General features: G+C 41.0%; 2 protein-coding genes across 3 annotated transcripts in view; one reads left to right on the top strand and one right to left on the bottom strand.

Annotated features, from left to right (window-relative positions):
* Positions 1 to 637: 637 nt before the first annotated feature.
* LOC142047209 (uncharacterized) lies at positions 638 to 3,436 on the bottom strand. Its single transcript, XM_075068799.1, has 2 exons — positions 3,382 to 3,436; positions 638 to 3,285 (listed from the first exon to the last, which is right to left on the bottom strand). Exon 2 carries the CDS (start codon positions 2,905 to 2,907, stop codon positions 646 to 648), a length of 2,262 nt encoding a protein of 753 aa, XP_074924900.1. The 5' UTR covers positions 2,908 to 3,285; positions 3,382 to 3,436; the 3' UTR covers positions 638 to 645.
* Positions 3,437 to 6,006: 2,570 nt separating this feature from the next.
* ABCB7 (ATP binding cassette subfamily B member 7) overlaps positions 6,007 to 23,751 on the top strand; it is a 73,527-nt gene continuing 55,782 nt past the window's right edge. For both annotated transcript variants that reach the window (XM_075068798.1, XM_032787417.2), the window contains exon 1: positions 6,007 to 6,181. In XM_075068798.1, coding sequence (XP_074924899.1) covers positions 6,020 to 6,181 — 162 coding nt within the window. In that variant the 5' untranslated portion in view covers positions 6,007 to 6,019. The remainder of the gene's footprint in view (positions 6,182 to 23,751) is intronic.

Here is a 23,751-nt window from a genome sequence, read left to right as displayed (position 1 = left end):
AGAATATGCACCAACCCAAGTAGGGGCTGGGGTTAAACTATTACCAACAAAAACCCAACAATGAGGTGCTGGAACTGTAATACCCTTAATTAAAGGAAAGCTATGATTACTTTGACTTGAATCATTAAGAACTGGAAACACATAAGAATTAAATTGTGAAGAACAATTTACACTAGATATATTAAATGAAGAAAAGTTATAAACTCTTGGTACAAATTGAAAGGGTAATGGATATTTAGGTGAGAACTGAGTGGAGCAAACAAGGCAATCTTCTGGACTTAAGCGCTGACAGGGACTGGTTTCTGCTGACCTCCTGCACCCAGTAGGTGGCGAACCAAGTTTGTAGTCCACCTTCTCCTAAGGGCTCCGTGGGCAAAGATGTTGTGAGGGAGAGCAGCATAACCTGTAAAACAGAATAATACGAGCCCTGCTCAGGGGCATTAGTTTGTTTATTAACAATTACATTTGCTGAGCCAGTTATGATGAACTAGCTTGTCACTGGGGGCACTTGTAGCCACTAAGTAGGTGTTAGGGTACTTGCTGGCCCGTAGGTTCTCGATGGCCAGAGGCTTGGGTTAGAAGCCATATCAGTGTATAACAGAAATGGTTTATCAAAGTCATGTTCAATAACAGGATTGAATCTCTTTACAGACTCAAGGTAAAACTTAGTTTGAAAAATAGTGGATTGGATCTGCTTTTGCAGCAGGATTCCTGTCTGTACATTCTTACAATTCTTGGTAATAGCAACACACTAGTTGCAAAAATCACCATTAGCAATAACAACAAATTCATTGCAAGTGTCCAGTTACAATCCTGTTTGTCATGCCAGACCTTTGGATCAACACCATTGGAGTTTGGGCATTTTAGGGTTAACCTGTGGCTTCCCTTTGCAAAATTTAGTCTTCTCTTTTCTCCTTGTTCTGCAGGACCAAACCCTGATTTCTCTCGCTTAACCAAATTCACTGGCTGAGGGGGTGGGCTCTTTGTACTCACAGCTATTAGCAAGTCTTTCTTCTCCCTGCTAGTCAGGTAATTTGCATTAACACAGACACTAGCATGGAGACATTTCTGTTTCAACAACATTGTTTTTCCAACAAGCTGGCCACGCACACACACAGCCACTTGATTACAGGGCTGCTTAACTTTTGTAACAGCTTCTACTCTATTTGAGACCTTCTCAAAGCTACCCCCACTGGATTTTTCAACAGGAAAGTCAGTGGATCCATTAACAACAGAAAACTTTTGGCTGTTAGGAACTAAAACTTCCTTGATTAAATCACTTTCACACCCTTTAGCTGCAGTAAATTGCTTGCACAGATTACCATGAGGATTTCTTTCCTTAGCAGCTTTTCTAAGCAACAATTCACCCCTCTCAGAACTTCTGCCCTTACCCTTTTCACCTAGGGCTTGCTCTAAAGGAACACTTCCCTGAGCCACAACAGATTCTTTCTGGGTCTTACTTACATTCAGAATTACTTTTGGCCCATTAGGCAGATTCCTACACAATTTCTTTTCAGGCAAACTCATAGACTCCCTAGATAAAACGTTAGAGGTACTCTCCTTCCCTTGGCAACTTTCCTTATAGTCACTGGCAACCTGCAAGTTGTTAGGCTCAACACACACAAGATTAGGAATTATTTCCTCCTTGTTACAAGTTGTTAAACTGTTAGTAGGTAACACAATTAAATCACCTTTCTGCTCTCCTTGTGCCCTGGCTAGGGTATCACCCTGCTTAGACAGAGCTGCTACACCCTTTTCCAACTTTGCTAAGACACAAACTGGATGCAACCTAGTTACAGTGCCATCCTTCCCAGCAGACAGGAACTCAGGACCATTCCCTTCCTGGGCTTTAGCTGTATTTACAACCAACTCTGAGACAACTGAATTACCCTTAACCATCACAGGCTGAAAGGCACCTTCTGTTTGCTCCACAGACACAGAAAAGCTGGAAACACATTCTCCTTCACCAGACACACAACTTGGGATTTCATTTCCCTTGTCCCAGCACACAGGGCTGTTTACAGACAACTGCTTGGAGACCGAGGTAGCTTCCTCCATAGGCAAGTCAATACCCCTAACAGACACAGGCACATTTCCTTCACTGTTACAATTTTCCACATAGGAAACAGGTAAGGGATAGGGACACTCATCTTCCACTATTCTTGTTTTCCCAAACTGCTGACTAGACACAGCCATAAGCTCACCAGGCACATTGCCACTCCCAACAGACAAGCTGCTGCTTTTTTCACTACCCTGAGCTACTTCCAGCAAATCACAGTTACCCATTTCAGGTTCACTTTTACAAGCTGTACTAGTCAACAATTCATTACCCATTACAAATTTACCCTTTTCTTTCTCAGTTAGGGCTTCCACCTGACCCTTTACTTGAATTTTCTTCTGAGAAACATTCTCAGATTTATATTTATCGGGTCGCAATTTTATGGTTTTCTTAATTAAATTTAATTTTTTTATCATTTGGCATAATAATTTGCGTGCCGGATTAGCAGGTATTACCCGAGCTGGGGGAATCAATTTGGAAACGGTACCTCCGGATTTTTTAACAATGCGGCTACATTCTCTCCAAAGCTGAGAGGGATCTGCAGCACCGAGGTTCTCCACAGCCTCCGTGCACTGAGGCTGCAGGGAACAATCGGCTGGCTGACACCTAAAGCTCGGGTGGCACCGAAGGAGGCAACCTGTATCTGCCAGGGTTAATGGTACAGTATAGCCTTTTTGAGTTTTTCCCGAGTCAAGGGAACAGATCCATTCCATTACTGGATCAGTCGAATTTTTGCTAGTAAAAAGGTGAAACTGCAAATGTTGGAACTGTTCAGTTTCATTGTCTGCGCGGTCTGCAGCGTGCCACGGGCATGGCCCAACTCCCCTGCATCCTGTTCGTGACGCCATGTAGATTGCCACGTATTCGCAGGGGCGAAAGGAAATGCAGGCCTGTTATTTACCAGGCTGCACGTGGCAACAGACTATATAGGTAAGAGATGCAAGGAGAGTATGGGTCACGAGGCAGACTGCAGACACACACACACACAACTAAAATCAATCAATTTAAAATTTTATTGGGGATAGTTACAAGGGGTAAGAGAGCAGCTTATGATTAGCTAATAGAGTTAACAAAACCTAAAACACACAATGCCTAAAATATCTACTAACAATATTTACAAACAAAATGCAGCATTTAGTAATAACTGATACTTACAAATACAAACCAACACATCACGACCGGCAAACGTAGAAGCTCTATTTGAAACACGTGAGCTGAGAGAGAGGCTTCGAGGTGATCAGGCTCGGTTACGGCATATACGGCATACACGGGATACACGGGACACGTTTTCTCCTCTCTCTGCCTGCACATGGCAGGGCAACCCCTAAAGTACTCACTATGACATCACAGAAGTGTCATAGGGGATGGGGCCCAAAACCTGTGTGAGTTCGCCTCTGATTGGCACAAGCAATGTTTACACCAAATAGGGGAGCAGGTGCCAAAAGGTCTGGCTTCGCCCCCAAAAGGTGAGGTAATGCATATTGTTGTAGAATGGGTCCAACACTGAATGACAAAAGAAGAGGCCAGGGCAATACCGGTCTGGGCAAGTACTACAGGATGCAGACAGGAACTTATTTCAACACAAATATTCCTTACAAAACTAGGATTTGCTTTGGAATTTTACGAGTAGAATTAGACAAAACATTAGAATGTGACTGTAGGCAAAAATTCTGCACTGGCAGGGATATGAACTGGATGATCTCCTGCATTTTTTGATCTCTAACTTCAGTGGTTCTCCTAAATTATATTACAGACCACTGACTCAGTGTGTGACCTCCAGTAACCTCTTATTCTCTCTCTTTCAATTTACATTAAAGGGCTCTAATAATACCATTGGCTCGCTGTGGAGTTGTGAGACTTGAATAATTAATGTTTGTCAAGTGATTTAGGTCCCCAGTTAAAAGGTACTAGAGCTGTGCAAAGTAATCTTGTAATACAGTATTATTATTCTATTCTACTACTAAATTAAAATTTATTTCCTTGCAGGATTACACTAGGTGGCACTGTTCAGATCAAATACGGCCAACTATGATTATGATGAAGAATCCGATTAGTAACAGAGAAATGTCACCTATATAGTTTGAAGTGAACCTTGGTCCAAAGCAACGTTGGATGTCATAGTGCAGCCTAGTAATTCCTGAGAAACCTACCTCATTAAAATCAGTTTTAAACCAGGCCTCTTTCTTTTTTTTCCATTTTGCTGTCAGGCTGTCTCCCTAACTGAGCTCAGAACTCTCCCAGAAGGCAGCAACAGCAATAGTCAAGCTCCGGTAGCTTTGAAGAGAGCTTTGTGTGATTAATAATGTCACACAAAGTTACAGCTTCATCATGACTCTGCATGCCAATCAGATGAGAGTACATACATTGTTGTAATCTATGGCACATTCCCTAATTTTCTCAATTTTCAGACTGGTATTGAATTAGGGACCTATTATTACCATGTTGATTTGATCTCAGAGAAACCAAAGTTGTGCTGGGGTAAACAAAGCTTCACTTGCCCAAGGAGTTCTATTAGGTGGCTCACAGCTATACCTATCTTGACTATAGACTCAGTTCTATACAGAGACGACGGAGCATTACATACAGGGGATCTATCTTAATCCAAGCAATATCTTAATCCTTCTCAGTCCAGATTTTACACTTCCATTTTCAGGCCTCTTGCATTAAGAGAGAGCCCACATTCAATCAAGTTGAGGGTAGCTACTGCAATCAATAAAGTTGGCCCTGCAGGGCTCATAGAAGTTGCCCAGAATGGACACTTGTGTCAAAGTCTGGATACTTCTCCTGGTTTTATGGAGCTATCATGCTCTGTGATAATTTGAATAAAGGAGATTTGGAGTTAGATTGTTAAATGTCACCTTGAAACAAACACCCTCCTTTACAATAGAAGAAGACTTTAAAAATTGCCAAAACATTAATCCTAAAATTATGGCATTGTTAAGGATGGGTGAATAAGTCTAATACGTGGATTCAGGTGTATTTGGTTTTGAGGGTCCCGCTGTTCTGATGATCCAGCTCCACAACTAGGAATATCAGAAAGGGTGACTAGAGTAAAATCAGTTACACTGTACCTTGCAGGAATGGGGGGTGCTGTAACTCAAGATGAACAGTTTATGGAAGGAGCCAAGAAACTACCCTGGAAAGGTTTTAATACCTTGGAGAGAAGGGGGAAAGAGCTTCTGTCCTGCTGCTCCTGTCTTCCCTTGCTAGAGCAACATGCTGGGGCTTGGAGAATCTTCACTAGGGAATTTCCTTAAAGTACAAGACACACACACACTCTTCCCTATCCCCCACCAGTCTGAGAGGCAGATATGGTCCTTAAAAACTAGTACATTCCATTGTCCTGGTGCATCTAGTCGTCCTATTCCCTGGGGGTTGGAAAGAGAAGCTTTGTGTGACTGCTAATATGCTCACCTAACCTATGGTCAATTTCACTAGTTTGGAAGGCCAGTGGCTTGCTCAGGTGCCCAAAGTCCACCACAGCTGATGGGTTACAAAACTTGTTTTGTGAAAATGAGAAACGGGCAGCAGGCAGTGATGCTGGCAGCTCCAGGACAGAGCATGCAGCCACTCCACCTCCACCCTGCATCAAAGCCTAGGATGGCTCCCTGCCTGGGTAACCTCCCACTGTCCAGGCTGCCATGGAGATTTGTGGACCGGGCCAGGTAGCTGCCTCTGGCAGGGCTCCCACTGGGGCTTGGAACACTACCCGCGGGGTCACCGGTGGCTCGTCAGCAGGCACAGGGCTTTCTCAGCATAGGTGGCACCGAGGGGTGGGAGAGATGGATTGAAAGCCTTGGCCTGGTTCCCACCAACACTACTCTAAGGCGGGCTCTAGTTCCGGTACCAGGCCACGTCAGGTGAGGGGGGCATGCGAACTCTCGCCCTCGCTCCTTCTCCCCCACCCCGATCTAGTCTGCCAGTATCCCACAATCCTCTCTGTCTTCTCTTTCTTTCAAGATGGCGCTGTTGGGGGCTCCGCGGAGCCTGGCGGCTCTCGCCGCGTTCTATCGGCGCAGGCTGCTGGCAGCGTCCCTGCTCCGGCAGCCGGCTGCCTGCGTTCACGGCTGGACAGCCGGCAGCGGGCTGAAGCGGAGCCAGGCCTCCCCGCGGATCTATCAGGTGCGGCGGGGAACGTGAGTCCCTCCCGGGACCGGGCGCTAGCGGGGAGGACACGGCGGGAGCCGGGGGAGCGCCGGGCAAAGGGAGGAGAGGGGTCTTTGGGGCGGGCAGAGCCGGGGATGAGGGCAGGGCTCATGCAGCCTGGAGTGGGGGGTAGTCGGCAGTGGGATGCTGGGGGTGGGGAGCAAGGGGGCTCGTCGGCATGGGACTGTTCCTTGGCGCCCCTGTGAGGAAGGGGGCTGGGGTAAGGTTGCAGGGGATGGGGCAAGGAGGCAGGGCCAGCAGGGCCGAGGACATCAGGGCCGCACGGGCAGGGGAGACTAAGGCCAAGCAGGTAGTGAGTTTCTGTATAGGGGTGTTGGGGTTGGTCTTTTTTAGTGGAATTTGCTGCCCTGTGTGTTTCTGCCTGTTTTTACTGATAAACCATGGCTGGTGGGAAGATTTGGTTTGTCCTTTTCCTTCTGAGCTTCCTTTGCTTTGTTACTGTTTTCCACTATAATATTTTCTTTTCTTGGATGTCTTCATTCTATTGCCCTGTAGTTTGCCCAGCTTTTTTTTTTTGTAGCTGCATATTTTATGTGTGAGTGGATGAATATACAAAGCATAAGAACAGCCATAGTGGGTCTGACCAAAGATCCATCTAGCCCAGGGGTTCTCAAATGGGGTCGGGACCCCTCTGGGGATTGTGAAGTTATTATATGGGGGGTCGCGAACTGTTAGGCTCCACCCCAAAACCTGCTTTGCCTCCAGCATTTATAATGGTATTAAATATATTTAAAAGTGTTTTTCATTTATAAGGGGGGTTGTATTCAGAGGCTTGCTGTGTGAAAGGGGTCACCAGTACAAAAGTTTGAGAACCGCTGATCTAGCCCCATATCTCATGACAGTGGCTAATGCAAAGCGCCCCAAAGGGAATGAACAGAACAGATAACCATCAAGTGATCCACTCATCCCCTGTGTTGTCCATCCCCAGCTTCTCAATTTCTGAGTCAGTTTGTTTTCCCCGTGCTCCACCTCTGACCATCACGTAATCAAGCAGTTGTATCTCACAAGGTTATTCTGGTGAAGAAAATGTAAGTGAAATCAGCAAAGTGGGGAACTTGCTGGAGCTATAGCATGAATGTAGGGGGACCTGACCAGACAGCTGTTGCTTATTCTGTAATGGGTAACTGAGGGCCTAGTACTAATGACACTGGCTTGAACAGATTTGGGGCTTCTGACAGCCATGTAAATACTGTATTCTCTCTAATATTTACATCTGTGGTTGTTAATTTTGATGCACTTCAGTTCTAATGTTTTTAAAACAAAATTGGAAGCTTTCTTAAGTAATAGTAACTGATCTTTTAATTTTGAAGTGTTTATAACTTAAACAAATATTTAACACAAAGTTTTGTTCAGGGTGGATTTGATTTAATCATGAATTTCTACATAAAAGTGCATTCTGGTATATGCTGCTCAAACATTTTCACTTTTATTTCTACTGCCTGTCTCTCCCTTCTCATTTATCTCTAAACTTCTTCTCCTTGTCCAGGTCTATTCCGCCCCCCACAAATCTTCTGTTCTTGAACTTTTTGAAACTTTGCACTTTTAGAGAAGGGTAAGGGATTGATTCGGTGTACTCAAATTTGTAGAGGGACAATAGGATTGAGGTCTGTTATTTCTCACCTCTAGGTATTATTTATTTTAAAACATTTTTGCTGTTAACAAGCATATTATCTCTGGAAACACAACTCAACAGTTTGAGAACTGCAAAATTAAGCATCTTTGATGGTATCTTCTAGACTGAGCACTGAGTCCCATTGGGTAGATAGAAAGATTAACCTAAATAATCTATACAGAAGCCCCTGGAACCCTGTAAAATTGGATCCATAATATTGGAACTCATTTACAAAACTTTTGTTAAACATTCCATGAATATATTATCTCATATTATAGAATTAGGATTTATGATCCCTATTCCATGATGAAATATCTTTGAGCTATAATGTATCTTAATTAAAACTATCTTTAGATAGGATTTTTCCTCAAAAAGCATTTGGTCAAAAAAAAATCTGATTTTTTTATTTAAAAAAAACAAAACACTGATTTTTATCCACCCTGGTTTTGTTACATGTTGTTGGTTTATCAGGTAGTGACATAAAAGGGGGACTGTTAAAGAATGAGACAGTGTTTTTATATCCAAAATACTGGTTGAAATTTGACCTAGAATAACAGAAGGCTGTTAAATAGGCTAGGGGACCTGTAATTATAAAAATGATATAATAATAATAATTGAAGATATACCTATCTCCTAGAACTGGAAGGGACCTCAAAAGGTCAAGTCCAGCCCCCTGCCTTCACTAGCAGGACCAAGTACTGATTTTTGCCCCGGATCCCTAAGTGGCCTCCTCAAGGATTGAACTCACAACTCTGGGTTTAGCAGGCCAATGGTCAAACCACTGAGCTATCCCTCTGCAGTTGAATGGAGGCACAGTGTCTGTATCAAAAAGCCACCAGCACATTCAGTGGTAATGACATTATCCTCTTGGCATAGAGGCCAAGAAAATGACTACTCTGAACCTCCAGCTTCTGAAGAGTATGTTGCAGCTGTGTTATGTAATCCCATGCTTTTTCGGGGTTGCGGTTTTAATATACTTGTTTTTAACCTATAAATAAGTGCTGTCAATTAATTGCAGTAACTCAAGTGATTAACTAAAAAAATAATTGCACTTAAAAAAATAATCGTAATTAATCACAATTTTTAATCGCACTGTTAAACAATAGAATACTAATTGAAATCTATTAAATATTTTGGATGTTTTTCTACATTTGCATATGTGTTGTATTCTGTTTTGTAACTGAAATAAGGCTATATTATTTTTGACTATTTGCACTGTAAAAATGCTAAACAAAAGAGATTGTATTTTTCGATTCACCTCATACAAGTACTGTAGTGCAATCTCTTTGTCCTGAAAGTGCAACTTACCAATGTAGATTTATTTTTTTGTTACATAACTGCACTCAAAAAGAAAACAATATAAAACTTCAGAGGCTACAAGTCCATTCAGTCCTACTTCTTGTTCAGCCAATTGCTAAGACAAACAAGTTTGTGTACATTTACAGGAGATAATGCTGCCCTCTTCTTATTTAAAATGTCACCAAAAAGTGAGAACAGGCATTTGCATGGCACTTTTGTAGCTGGCATTGCAAGGTTTTTACGTGCCAGATATAAAAAAAATTATTAAAGCTAATGTTAAAATTATATAATATACGGGTTCAGAAAAGTGTGTCCGTACATCTGAGTATAGTGCTTAGATTATCCGCATATACAACTTTTGTTTTTAAAGTCATAAGATACATATAGTGCATAATCAGCAATAACCCATATTTAGGTGAATAGATTTAGCAATACAGTTTAGTTATTAGAATCTTAATATTCGGGTACATCACTCATGAAAAGTTGTACAGAGATTTGGTTGAGGAAAGCAAAGTACATCAGTGTGCCTCCGTACTTGAGAATTAAACATTCATAAGCCCCTTTATGCTTCAGTCACCATTACAGAGGATGCTCTTCCATGCTGATGACGCTTGTTAAAAAAAAAAATGCGTTTATTAAATTTGTGACTTAACTTCTTCAGGGAGACTTGTATGTCCCCTGCTCTGTTTTATCCGCATTCTTCCATATATTTCTTGTTGTAGCAGTCTCGGATAATGACTCAGCACATGTTCATTTTATGAACACTTTCACTGCAGATTTGACAAAATGCAAAGAAGTTACCAATGTGAGATTTCTTAAGACAGCACTCAACCCAAGGTTTAAGAATCTGAAGTGTCATCCAAAATCTGAGAGGACGAGGTGTGGAGCATGCTTTCAGAAGTCTTAAAAGAGCAACACTCTGATGCGGAAACTACAAAACCCGAACCACCAAAGAAGAAAATCAACTTCTGCTGGTTGCATCTAGCTCAGATAATAAAAATGAACATGCATTGGTCCACACTGTTTTGTATCATTATCAAGCAGAACCTGTCATCAGCATGGACACGTCCCCTGAAATGATGATTGAAGCATGGAGGGACATACAAATCTTTAGTGCATCTGGCACGTAAATATCTTGAAACGCCGGCTACAACAGTGCCATGCAAATGCCTATTCTCACTTTCAGGTGACGTAAACAAGAAGCGGGCAGCATTATCTCCTGCAAATGTAAACAAACTAGTTTTGAGGGATTGACTGAACAAGAAGTAGGACTGAGTGGACTTGCAGGCTCTAAAATTTTACGTTGTTTTATTTTTTTAATGCATTTTTTGTACATAATTCTACATATGTACGTTCAACTTTCATGATAGAGATTGCACTACAGTACTTATAATAGGTGAATTGAAAAATACTATTTTTTGTTTTACAGTGTGAATACTTATAATCAAAGATAAATATAAAGTGAGCACTGTATACTGTGTATTCTGGGTTGTAATTCAATATATTTGAAAATGTAGAAAATGCCCAAAAATATTTAAATAAATGGTATTCTATTATTGTTTAACAGTGTGATTAATTGTGATTAATTTTTGTAACTGAGCGATTAATTGTGATTAATTTTTTAAATCCCTAGACAGGCCTGCTATAAATCCTTAAATTATTTGGGCCCTGATAACCTCAGAGATGGCCTCTCTTCTTATGGCCCTGTTTAAGCTATAAACTCACATTCTAACTCTCTCAGGCTTTTAAACACAAGTGTATGCAAAGTAAAAAAACTTTTTTTAAAAAAAATATGTAACTAGTTGTGACCAGGTCTAGGAGTCTGTATTTAAAAAAATATCAAATACTTTCACACTGGCTAGTAGGTTTAGGCCACAGGTTAGGAAGTATCTGTGCTAGCAACCCAAACCACACTCATTGTACTAAAAAAGGAGTAAAACAGTCTACAGTAAAAGCTTTATCTGGCTTGTTGGGGGTGCTGATAAGTGAAAAATTCTGATTAACTAAGGGGGAGGGAGTTTGGGCGCGGCAGGCGGTGCAGGGTTGGGGCACGCGAGGGAGTTTGGGTGCAAGAGAGAGCTCAAGGCAGGGGGTTGCAATGAGGAAGGGGTTTCAGTGTGCCAGATCTGGAGGGTGCTCACCTGGGGTGGCGCCTTGCAAGCCGTGAGCTGTCCCTGCTGTTCCTAGGTCAAGGTGTGGCTCTGTGCGCTGGCTCTGCAGCTCCCTTTGGCTGGGAACCACAGCCAATAGAAGCTGCAGGGGTGGCGCCTGCATGCGGAGGCAGTGCACAGAGCTGCCTAGCTGCGCCTCCACCTGGAGAAGCAGGGACAGGTTGCCACTTGCGGGGAGCTGCCCAAGATGAGCATCACTCGGCATCCTGAAACCCCTCCCATGGCCCAACCACCTGCCCTGAGTTCCCCACACCTAAACTCCCTCCCAGAACCCATGTCCCACACCCCCTCCCATGTCCTAACCTCGAGCCCTGCTCCCCATTCCTCACTCTGAACCCATCATGGCCATTCCTCCGCCTAGGAGCAGCAGGGACATGTTGCCGCTTCCGAGAAGCCACGCAGCACCAGGTAGAGAACCTGTGGGCCAGTGCCAACCAGACTATAAACTGGACTTTCCATGAAGATTAGAAATGCTGGTTTTTAGAGTTTTTTTGGTTGGTACAGGGCCTAATAACACAGCTTTTACTGTATTATAATGTCTGCTGTTGTATTTAATTATAACTACCATCTTTGATTAATACGTTTTAAAAATGTGTTGAACAGTAGAAAAATACTTACTGAATGTGTAATTTGATAGAATAGTATTTGACCAGCTGTTAAAACTGGTTGATTATTGAGTAAATATTTACTTTGATTTTTTCACTTAATCATAGGACTGGAAGGGACTTTGAGAGGCTTTCTAGTCCAGTCCCCTGCGCTCATGGCAGGACTAGGTATTATCTATTAAAATGTTGAAAATTTGCCAAATACTGTTTTACCACCTCTCTTCTTTCTTGCCTTCACATGACTCTTTTTTAGTATAGTTCGTTTTCCATAGAATATTATAATTTTCACAAATTTATTATTGCTATTTATAAAATATTATAACACCAATCATAACAGATCTAGTTTTAATTTTTTTAAAAGCAAATCATCATAAAGGCTGCTGTAATCTAGACTGGCTGAAAACCTATTTACAGTCTAATTCCCTGTCGTTAACTGTATTAAATTCAGAATTTTGCCCTGCAGGGTTAAAGATTAAATTCAGTAGCAGCCAGAGCAACTGCGAAAAGGAAAAAAGGCAACCGTAAGAGTTTCTGCTAAAAGGGCACAACTAGTATGTGACTGACAGTGGAGTATTGTACTGAGAATCACCAGGGAGCCCTGTGGTAGCTAGTTTTCTTTTACAAGCACTACTCTATAATAATTCCAGTCAGATGCTAGCGTAACTCTGCTTATGAAACACACGTAAGATTTAGTCTACAAATTGGAGTAGTTTTTAACTGGGTTAAGGGACAATCTTGTTTAGCTACAGCTGAGAGAAAATCAGAATTTCTGCCTCACAGGAAATTGTGATATTTGAACAGTTGTGTTTTGCTCTGTATTGAAATGAAAGACCAAAATATCAAAATTTTTAATGAAACAAAAAATCTGAAAAAATTTAACTGCAGGATTGTTGAAATAAGTTCTTGTTAATTTCAATTTTAAATAGGTTTATTTTTATGTTGGCCTATGCTAAGGCCTAAGCTTGCTATAATCCACTAAAATAATTAAAGTTAAATTTAAAAAAAGAAAATCAAGCAGTATATGTTTGCTACTGAAGTTTTAAAGAAAGTCAAACCACTGAACTCATGGAAGTCACTGGCTAAGCCTCTGGGACCAGAGTTTGAAGTGCTAAACCAGCTTTTGACAGCTGTCACCTTTCCAGTGAGTGCAGAAAATATTTTATTCTTTTTCAATTTATTCAGTCAGTTTAGTAAAAAGACTAATTCATTCACCAGGCTGCTGCGGGGAGCACCAGGCCCTTAAAATTACTGCCGGAGCCCTGCGGCCCCTACCCTGTTATAATGGGGTTTCAGCTATAATGCGGTAGGGATTTTTGGCTCCCTACTACTGCATTATAGGGGGTAGAGCTGTAATACTTCCTGATTTGATAAATCAATTAGTTTTAAATGCAGAACATGTTTTGATAAACTTTATTTTTTCCCATGTATCCAGTACATTGAATCTAGCTTTATTTAACTAACTAAATAAAATTCTGATTTTATGCATTTTTAATTTAATTTCAATTTCCATCCAAATGCAGCTTGACACAAATCACAAGTAAAAAAATTAATAATCTAATAAATAAAAGAAGTATCATTCACCATTTTCTAACATAATAAATATGTAAAAATAAAGTCTGAATAAATGTATGTTAATCTATAAAACTGATTAAATAAATGTATATAGGTATAGTGTATCCTGCAGATTATTAAATAGTAGTTCCAAATTTAGGGTATATGTTGAGATTGAGCTGAGTACCTGAAGTCTGTTAACTTCCGGATAAGTCTGAATCCTTCCCATGCTATTACATATCACTTATGGCATGAATGATCCTCTGTCATTCCTCCTTCAGCTGCCCAGTGTATTCCTACTGTGGCACGAGCTCTGGCTTCATTATTAACATCCGTCCCAACTGTTACTATTTTTTTGGATACCTTTAGAGATAATGGGCTGTTTCACTTTGACGAATCTCAGCATTTGTTATTCATTCCATTTAATATCTAGTATTTTTCTAAGGCATTTGCTTTCAAAGGCATCTGGATATCTGTATTTTTTGGATTTCCAGCTTTCATATCCATATGTTCAGATAGAAATAACATTTGAATGGAAGATTCAAAATTTCATCTTTAAACTGTAGATTTTTGATGCCAAATCTTGTTTAAGGTAGCGTATGCAGCTGCTGCCTTGCCAATTCCAGATACTATTTCTTTCTGGACATCCCTGTGGCTTGAACGTTACTGCCAAGGTATGCTAGCTGATTCACTTCCTGTATTCCTTTGCCTTCCAAAGTGATATTAGAATTGCGAGTTGCTGGAGTTCTCGTTGAATATTTTTCTTTATAACTAATTATTAGCCCGGCCTTTTTGACAACGCTGAACAGTCTCTCGGTCTTTCCTTGCACATTGGTTGAGCTGTCACTTAGAAGACCTATGTCATCAGCAACATCTAGATTTTCTAATGTATTGTTGAGCCTTGTGATACCTGTGTTGTGTCCAGCTACACTTTTTCTCTTCATGAAGTCAACAGCATTGCCAAGCAGTAATGGTGAGGATTGATACCAGTTAAGTGCCTGTCTAATTTTGAAATAAACTTCCCCTTTTAAACATAGGCTTAAGAGATCTGTGTTGATAATCTACTGCATAGTTAACTTCTATGTACTACTTAAGTGCTAGAATACGTATATTTTGGACATGTACTTTACCTCGGGTATTTTAAAAAGTATTTTCAGAAAGCAAATAATTTGTATTGGCTTTTTTCTAAATTGGTCAGCAGCATACTCCATTTTATCTACTTCTGTTGCTGTTTTTTTGCATCTTGACATTTTCCATTCTTATCTCTATTTTCTGATATTTGTTCAGTAATTCTCTCTCCCTTTTCCTACACTTACTTATTTATATCTTTTAAAAGTACAACATTCTATAACTTGCATAGGCATAATGTAGAAGGTGACATCTAAACATCAAGTCACCTTTAAAGTCCAGACAATTCTTATTTCCTTCCATTAGAATTTTGTGGCAAAGTCCTAAATGAAAATACAGTTCCATTGAACCAGTGAACTGTAACAGGGACGCACCCCTCCCCCTGCTGCTGAAATGCCACAGTGGTGCAGAAAATGCTTTGCTGTATTCTTGGGTTTATGTTGTCCAAAGACAACTGAGACAATCATTTACACATATAGAGGTACCTGTTATATTACTAATATACAAGTCAAAATTCCTGCTCTCAGCTATGGATATATTTGATAATACATTCCAGTAGATGTTGCCAAGTAACTTTTCTTTTTTTGGTTCCCAAATAAAATTCTTGGTAGTCTGGCTCATAAATAGAAACAATCAAAACTGTAGAAATGCAAAGCAGAATTGTAAAGTAAGAGTATTTTAAACACATCTCAAATGTTACTGCATCTAAGGCTACGTCTACACTGCACGATTAATTCGAAGTAGTTTAAACCGATATTACAAAACCGATGTTATAAAATCGGGTTTGCGCATCCACAGTGCAATCACAAAATCGATTGCTTGCGTCCCTGGTCCAAGGCTACCATCGATTTAAGGAGCGGTGCACTGTGGGTAGCTGTTCCTCAGCCTATCACATAGTTCACTTCCGTGGTTGACGAGCAGTGCTGATGGGCGCAGAAAACATTGCCGAGTGTGCTGGTACAGCCTAAACCGTACTTTGTGAAGGCGAGACAACCTTTGGCGCCTTTTCGTAGAGTGCATTGAGCAAACGCATAGCAATCTTTCCCTTTTTTTTACATTGTGGGAGGGAGGAAAAACTGAGGAGCTGTTGCCGACCGCAGACATGTGTTTGAACTACAGAATTTGGAGCTCAGCCAAGAATGGAAATAATCTTCAGAGACTGCTGTGGACTGTGGGATAGCGGGAAGTCTCAGTACCCTGCCTCCCTTGTCATGAGCGTCCATTTGAGTCTTGGTTCCCGTTACGCCTTGGGCACGATACAGCGCTGTGTACCTAGAAGTTTTTTTCAAACGCGTTGGCATTTCTGTCTGTAATCGGACAGGATACAATGCAGATATAGTTCCCATACAGCGATCAGACTAAATCTACGTACGTCATGCTGGAGCTCTTTTGGATTTGAGACTGCATGTAGGGGCGTGCTGATCAGAGCTCCCGTGGCAAGCAGGAAATGTAATTCAAAGTGCGGGCTTTTCTGGTTTACTGCCCGCTGCATACGAGTGCAGATTGGCTGTCCAGTAGCGGTCAGTGGTGCCAACTCTGGAACCGCCGGAGCCAATAAGTCGATTCACGCACAGCACTACGAGTTAATACTATCGAATTTAGCGCTACTCCTCTCGTTTGGGAGGAGTTCCGAAATCGATTTAAGGAGGCGGTAAAATCGATATTAATGACGACGTCATGTGAACGGATACAGCGTTAAATCGGTATATCGGCCATTAAACCGATTTAAAGTCGCAGTGTAGACCTGGCCTAAATGTTAAAATGAATGAACAATCCTTGAAAAACTCTTGAGTAGCTGCTATTTCAGTTTGATAATAATCTTAAACCTATATTTATTGCAGAAGTACATTATTTGACTAGCTTTTCATTACCATTGGTTCTGATTAAATGTCTGTGACAGACATAATTCTATCACAGACCAGAATAAAGTTGTTGTTTGCTTAGATCGATAAAATGGCTGAACGGAAATAAATTAAATGACAAAAGACTATGTTCAAATGATGATAGGGGTCTTGTTTTTAAACTTGTGCAAGACAAGAAATTCAGAGAGAAGGCAGAAGCTTGGTCCGTATCCTGTCCTTTTGTGATGAGATACTGCAGCACTATTCTAAAACCTATGCAATATTTATGCACAATGGATTTAAAACAAAAAATAAAATGAATTCATCAACTTGAAACATTCATTGTTGGTCTATTTTGAATGGATCTTGAAAAGTTACATCTTTAGAAGATTTTTAACAGGAAGATGATTTCAGAGAGTGGTGCATAAGTGGGAATGTGGTCTTAGTCTGTCTGCTTTGTAGTGAAGTAGACATAAATTTTTAGTTAGTGAAATGAGTATGATATGGCATATCATCTTGCAAAAACCTCCAGATTACCAAGTGATAAAAAACTACCGTCTGTGTCAGTGGTTCTCAGACTTTTGTACTGGTGACCCCTTTCGCATAGCAAGCATCTGAGTGCAACCCCCCTCCCCTTATAAATTAAAAATATTTTTAAATATATTTAACACCATTATAAATGCAGGCGGCAAAGCAGGGTTTGGGGTGGAGGCTGACAGCTCACAAGCCCCCCACCCATATAATAACGTCGTGACCTCCTCCAAGGGTCCCGACCTCCAGTTTGAGAACCCCGGATGTATTGCATAGAGTAACCTCGTCAGACTTTCATTTCTGTTGTTACCTTCCAGTTTCTAAGAAAAGAAGCAATGAGACAATATTGTCCAGCACCACAGGCAGTACACATGTGTGCCAGAAGCTGGAAATGGGCGACAGGGGATGGATCACTTGATGATTACCTGTTCTGTTCATTTCCTCTGGGGCACTCGGGGCCACCTTTATGCCTATTCCCTGGAATCGGGCCCTGCGCCTAAGGGGTCCGCACTCCAGGGGTTTTCAGCAACATTTCAGTGGTGGGGGGTCTGCTCCGGGGGTCTTCGGCATTTCAGTGCCAGGGGGTCCTTCAGTGCCGCGGAAGACCCGGAGTGGACCGCAGACCGCTACTGCGTATTCCAGTCGGGCCCCACAGGTCATAAAGCCAGCCGTGCTGGCACTGGCCACTGTCGGAAGACAGGATACTGGTCTGGAGGGATCCGTGGTCTGACCCAGTTGGGCCATTCCTGTGTTCTTATGGTCTCAGTACATTAACCGTTGTCAAGTTTTTGTAGAACTCACAGAAAAAGTGAGTTTTAAGGAGGGATTTGAAGTGGCTTTCAGGATGTTTATAGGGAACTCCACCCAAGCGTGAGGGGCAGCATAGGAGATAAGCACAAAGGTGGGCAATGGAGGCTGGCATCAGGCAGGAGTCAGACTCTGTACTGAATGAGAGATGATCAGTAGGGTGGGTGCAGGCCTTGAAGAACCCTGAAAGTAAAGACATTAATGCATGTTTAGGAACTTCTGCATTACTTTAAAAATAGAAAAAGGCTAGAGTTAAATACATGGGGAAAAGGCAAGGCTAAAAATAATAAAACAAGGTTTAAACATTAATAACTTATCATTAGTTCCACATTATTAAAATGTTTGCCCATCACCACCTTCATTATTTTGCATTCATGTTGTATTCTATTTTCTTCAGCTTGAATTTTTTTCTTTCTTTAGTTGTAAGTTCTTTAGGGTGGAATAGTATTTGTATGTATGTTGTGCATTGTTTAGCCCAATGGGGATCTATTTTAATTGAGACATTTGGGTGATACACCAATACAAATAATAGCGATTCATGTTTCCACTCTCTCACCTGCCTAGTTCAATAGTTGTTCAGAGGCTTGTTGCCTCAAATCAGAGTGCAAAGAGATGTTAACTTTTGCATCCTGGAGAGAGGAATGGATTCTAGGGGGAAAACAGACATAGTAAATAATTTTCTTAAGCTTCTTCTATACACAGCATAGCGTGGAACTGTGTCCAGCCTCCAAACCTTAACATTGAGATGAATTTTATGTTTCCACAAATATAACTTTTCCATCTCATCCTTCCAAGTGCTTTCTGTCAGAGCTCCTGTTTGACATCTCCTGGATATTACTAAAGACCAAAATGTTGGATGTGGCCTACATAGTGAGCTTGAAAAATGACCCAAGTAAATGGAAATGCAGTCTTTAGAGAGTTTAGGACCATTCCCAAAGCAGTTTACCTGCATCTGAAAGAGAGCCTATAATAAAAAAGATTATTTAGTCTAGAAGAAACATAAAGGGGATAAAGAAGAATATGATTAGAAAGAGCAGCAGTCCTAAAACTAAGGCAAATTGTTACATGATTAATCTGGATGAGTCAAGTACTATGCTAAGGGGTTCCCTTAAAGTCCACATTGTCATCAGTAAAAGTAAGATTATGTACGTTACTAGAAAGTAGAACTGTAAAAAGCAGAAATAGGCTAACTTCAGTTTTCTTCAATTTTTCTCCTTGTCTTCCCATTCCAGGCACAATGTGGAATATGTGATAAGATCTACATTTTTTTTCATTCATACAAGAGTGGTTTTTTTAACTTTTCTTTTTGTAGCTCTTGGTTTCTAATAAGCAGTCACAACAAAGATTATAACTGAAGGTGCTATTTCAGTTAAATTTATTTGTTTATGTTTTTGTCGCCTGTTCTAAGACCTCATCTACACTACAAAGTTTACTGATAAAACTTGTCTTCTGTTGGCACAGCCTTGCATATGTCCACACCCATTTTTAAGACGTACTGACAAAATGACCTGCTGATGAATCTAATTGCCCCTGTCAGGTTCCTCAAAATCAGTCTTTTTTTCTCTTCCCAGCCGCCTTCTGCCCCCGCCCCCTCCGCATTGCCCCCATGGTCTTGTGGATTTATGTAAAACACAACATGCAACAGTAACAAGAACATTTGGCTTTCTGAGATCCAGGCTGTTCATAAGACACCTCCATTGACCCTTTAATCTGCCAAACACGTGCTCCACTGTGATCTTGCATGTACTTAGGTGGTAATTAAATCTTTCCTTGTTCCTTTCTAGCTGCCAGGTGTATGGTTTCATGAGTCAGGGAAGCAAAGGCTGGGCTAGGCATCTGAGAAACACAGTTTTCACATTGGTGGGGCTACAATGCATATGCCAATCTGTGCGCTCATCTTTTCAAAAAGACCTGTAGTCTTAAAGATGCAAGTATCCATGCACCTTCCCTGACCACCCAGCATTAGAGTAATTGAAACGTGACTGGTGACACACCCACACTTGCATAACTATGGGAAAATATTCTTTTCTCTTTATGTACTCAGAGACAAAGTTTTCGGAGTAAGGGAGAATTCCGTGCGCATTGCCCAGGATCAGTCCTGTGCAGCAGGACACACTTAATGAATTTGGATTATCACCTGTGGATGGTTTAATGGACTGTGAAGTGATTTTGATGGCCTCAGGCCATTTCCCAGTAGACACATCTCACTAAAGAAACCAAATGGTAGCTGTTGAAGTTGTGGTGAAAATGTGTGAGGGAGTTAGGTTATCTGTCCAGAGAATGAAAGTGTCATCAATGTATATCATAGGTTTTATAATGCATTTTCTCAGAAGTTCTTGCTTGAGGTGTCCCATGAAGAGGTTGGCATATTGAGGAACCATCCCAGTACCTGTGACTGTTCCCGTGATTTGGACAAACTGTGTGGTGTTAAATGCAAAATTGTTGTGGTGGAGAATGAAATGGATTAGTTTGGCGACGTCTTTGAGGTGCATATCTGAGTATTGTCCATTGTCTTTAGGCAGACTGATGCCATCACAGTGAGGATTTTGGTATATAGGAAAGGGGCATATATGATGGGAAGGAATGTGTTCTGAGGGAAATTGTTAATATTGTGGAGTTTCTGGAGGAAGTAGGTTGTGTCCTGGAGGAAACGGCCCTTTGTGTGGTGAGTGGTTTGAGATGGTTTGTGAGTCTTGATATTCCTCAATAATATGTGTTTAACTCCTTATGCTTAACAACTTGTTCCACTTGTTGTTTAACTGTGACACTCTGGTTACATTTTCTAGATCTGAAGAAGAGCTCTGTGAAGCTCAAAAGCTTGTCTCTTCCACCAGCAGAGGTTGGTCGGATTAAAAAATTACCTCACCTACCTTGTCTCTTAAATATACAGCATCAGCCTGCATAAGCCGTCTCTAAAAACTACAGATGAAACGAAGAGACATGCAGCTACATTTTTCAGAACTGGTCTCAGATTTTCGGTGTCCAGCTTGAGAAGTCTTTTTCAGAGGTCTGAACAAGCTGTGGCTCTCATTTAAGTCAATATAAACAGCAAAATAAGGACAATTTGTCATCTTTCTGTTGTAATGTAAGCTGCTTAGCTGAAGATAATTTGGTAAAATGCATATAGCTTTCATTTTAAAAAAGTTATTTTTGATAGTCCCTTCTACAATGGTGAGACAACTTTTACCATTTTTAAGAATCAGTCAATTTAAAAACAATCTTATGTGTTTCCTAATACCGAAATCCATGGATTTTTAAGCTATCGGTGGGTTCTGGTGTTCTTTATCAACATACGTGCATGTCTTTTTAGAAGAGTCTTTCCGAAGAGATCACATTGATAAATACACAAGGGAGGTTGCTACTTAATTCTTGTAATTATTGCTAAATAATAAAATTTAATCAAATGAGGAAGTGACGTTATTCTTGTGCAAAATGACTTATTTTAACCAATGTTCTTTTCAGTTTTATTTTTCTGTGTACAGTGACCGCCTAACTCAGCTTAATATACTGAAAAGCCCAGTCTGATCAGTTGACCTCTCAACATTCCCATACTTTCCTTCGCACTCTCCTCATTGCCTCTAATCTAAATTCAATCCAACAATTATCGTTCACTTTTTCTTTTCTCAGTACCTTTGCCAGTCTTGCTTACTCCCACGTATCTTCTCATTCACTGTTACAATTGGCATTCACTCTCACTCATTCACTCAGACGCTTCTTTTAACTCTTTTCTTTCACTGTATCTTTCCTTCTCATTCTTCCTCCCATTTGTTCATATACACTCTTTCCTTGCTTCCTCCCTCCTATTGCATTTCTTCCTCTTTTGCTTTTAAGGCCCAGTATAACTCCCCAGTAAAGCCAGTGGTAAGATTCTCATATACTTCCGCAGTATTTGGATTTATTTCTAACATATCTTAGTTATGCAGGTAACCATTGGTCAAAAGTGGCAGCATAGCATGATGCTGTCTGGAATAGTTTATTGGAAACTTAGCAGAAAAGTTTGTAAACGTTAGATTTGACCCTGAACAAATGCTGCTTGGTAATCTTGATCTTTGCATTCAGTGCTCTGATGCGTTAAACAAGATATTTATAACATTTAACAGCCATGATGCTGTAGGAATAGATAGTTTTCAAGTACAATCAATACTGAACCTATGTTTCATCATTGAAACTGTATAATATTGTATCCAAAAATGGCACTAAAAGTATAATAATATTTCCAAGTCAAACACACAAAAGTTAGGAAATGTCAGAATTAACGTTGCTTGTGCAATCTGTGAAGTAAAAAAAAAAAAAAGCAGAATATTCAAAAACAGAGGGCTATCTTTGTACATCACTTCATACAGGACCATAAAAAGACACAAACACATGTTTTCTTTGTGATATACTTCTGTTGATAGGAAGGCATGGTAGACTGAAAGCACTGGAGACTGAAGTCTGCTGTCCCAGGAGCAGGTACAACAGCATGGAAAGCAGCAATACAAACTTATGTCCTAGCTTCCTAGGTTGCCTCACCACTGTCTACTCCTGATTGCTGGGCGGGCTGCCCGTGGTAGTTTAATCTTTGGCCTCCATGCTGATACCAAAATTTCCAAAGAGAAGCATGAGAGGAAGGATAGCCTATCCTTAAGGCATAGGATTGGGACGCAAGAGAACTGGGATTCCCAGCTCCCTCACAGATATTTCTGTATGACCTAAGACAAATCCTGTAAGCTCTGTGCTTCCATTCCTTTATCTGTACATTGGGATCTTTCCCTAATTGCAGAGGAGTTGTGTAGCTTATGTAAGTATTGTTTAATTGAAAGGTGCTAGGTAAGTTTTTAAATTATCATCATTATGAGATGTCAGTTTTTCCCAGTCTACAGAGAGTGGGCAGAAAAGAAGAGCAGGGCTGGGAGGCAAAAGAAAGCAGTATAACCCTAGAGACACCTCTTTTCCCCCTGTATTTGTGTTCCTGCAGCTGTAGATAAAGCAACAGATGGCTTGTTTCAAACAATTAAAAAAGTTTTCTTCCCGTTTCCTTGGGAGCCTGTAATACATCTGGCCATGGGTCAGTTTACACATAGGGACTGCGTCTGCAGCAGTCCAAACTGAGGGAAAGTGGGATCTGTCCTGAGACAGGACTGCAGCCCTCACATTAGTTATTTCAACAAAATAGATTAGAAACTTCTGTATTAAGGAAATGTAATCTAGGAGAGCTGCAATAAAAGCTTGTAAATAAACACTTATTTAAATATACTCCACAATTGAGTTTATAAAATTTGTGTAATAGAAAGAAAATCATTAATTTAAATGTAATTTAATTTAATTGTTTTTTGGGAATAGAAACAAGATTTATTTGTCTATAAAATATGCACATTTACTGCACTATATAAACAATCTAGCTCTTTCTCAGGATGGTGGCTGTAAAAAATTTTTTCTCCATAGGTGGTTATAGTTCCACAACCCTCTACTCCCATGAACACACTATGAACAAAAACATTCTGGATTTAATATTTAGTGTTCATATGCTTGATCACTCTGAATGTTAATTTACATGCTTCTTGCCGACCTAAACAGGAGTTTATAGCATTGCTTTTGAGAGGTTCCAGTCTTAAGTATTTGAGAGAACCCCATAGTGGGCACTTGTTCCTCAACCCCAAGGGTAGCTTGGAGCCCACTGCCATGCGACAGGGGCTAGGGGTCGGCGTCTGTGGCCAGTGCCTACCAATTCGCAACCAGAGCCCGGGACTGGAGCCGGGACTCAATGCCTGCTGCCGTGAAGCTGAAACCAGGGTCCGGAGGCTGAAACCCCACAGCTGAAGGCTAGGGCTGCATGGCCAGAGGTGGGGGGGTCAATACCTGCTGCCCTGCGGTCGGAGCCTGGGGCTGCATGGCCAGGTTCCTGAAGTCCTGCCGCTGGAACCTGCCACCCAAACCCTCTCCCCTCAAGGTGGGTCAAGAACTCACTTTGCTCCTGCACCATTGTGTCCCACTTCTCTTT

This window comes from Chelonoidis abingdonii, chromosome 8 (genome assembly GCF_003597395.2).
Source record: "Chelonoidis abingdonii isolate Lonesome George chromosome 8, CheloAbing_2.0, whole genome shotgun sequence".
Lineage (NCBI taxonomy): Eukaryota > Metazoa > Chordata > Testudines > Testudinidae > Chelonoidis > Chelonoidis abingdonii.
Note: the sequence above shows the minus strand (reverse complement) of the source record. Positions and strands in the feature narration are given on the sequence as shown.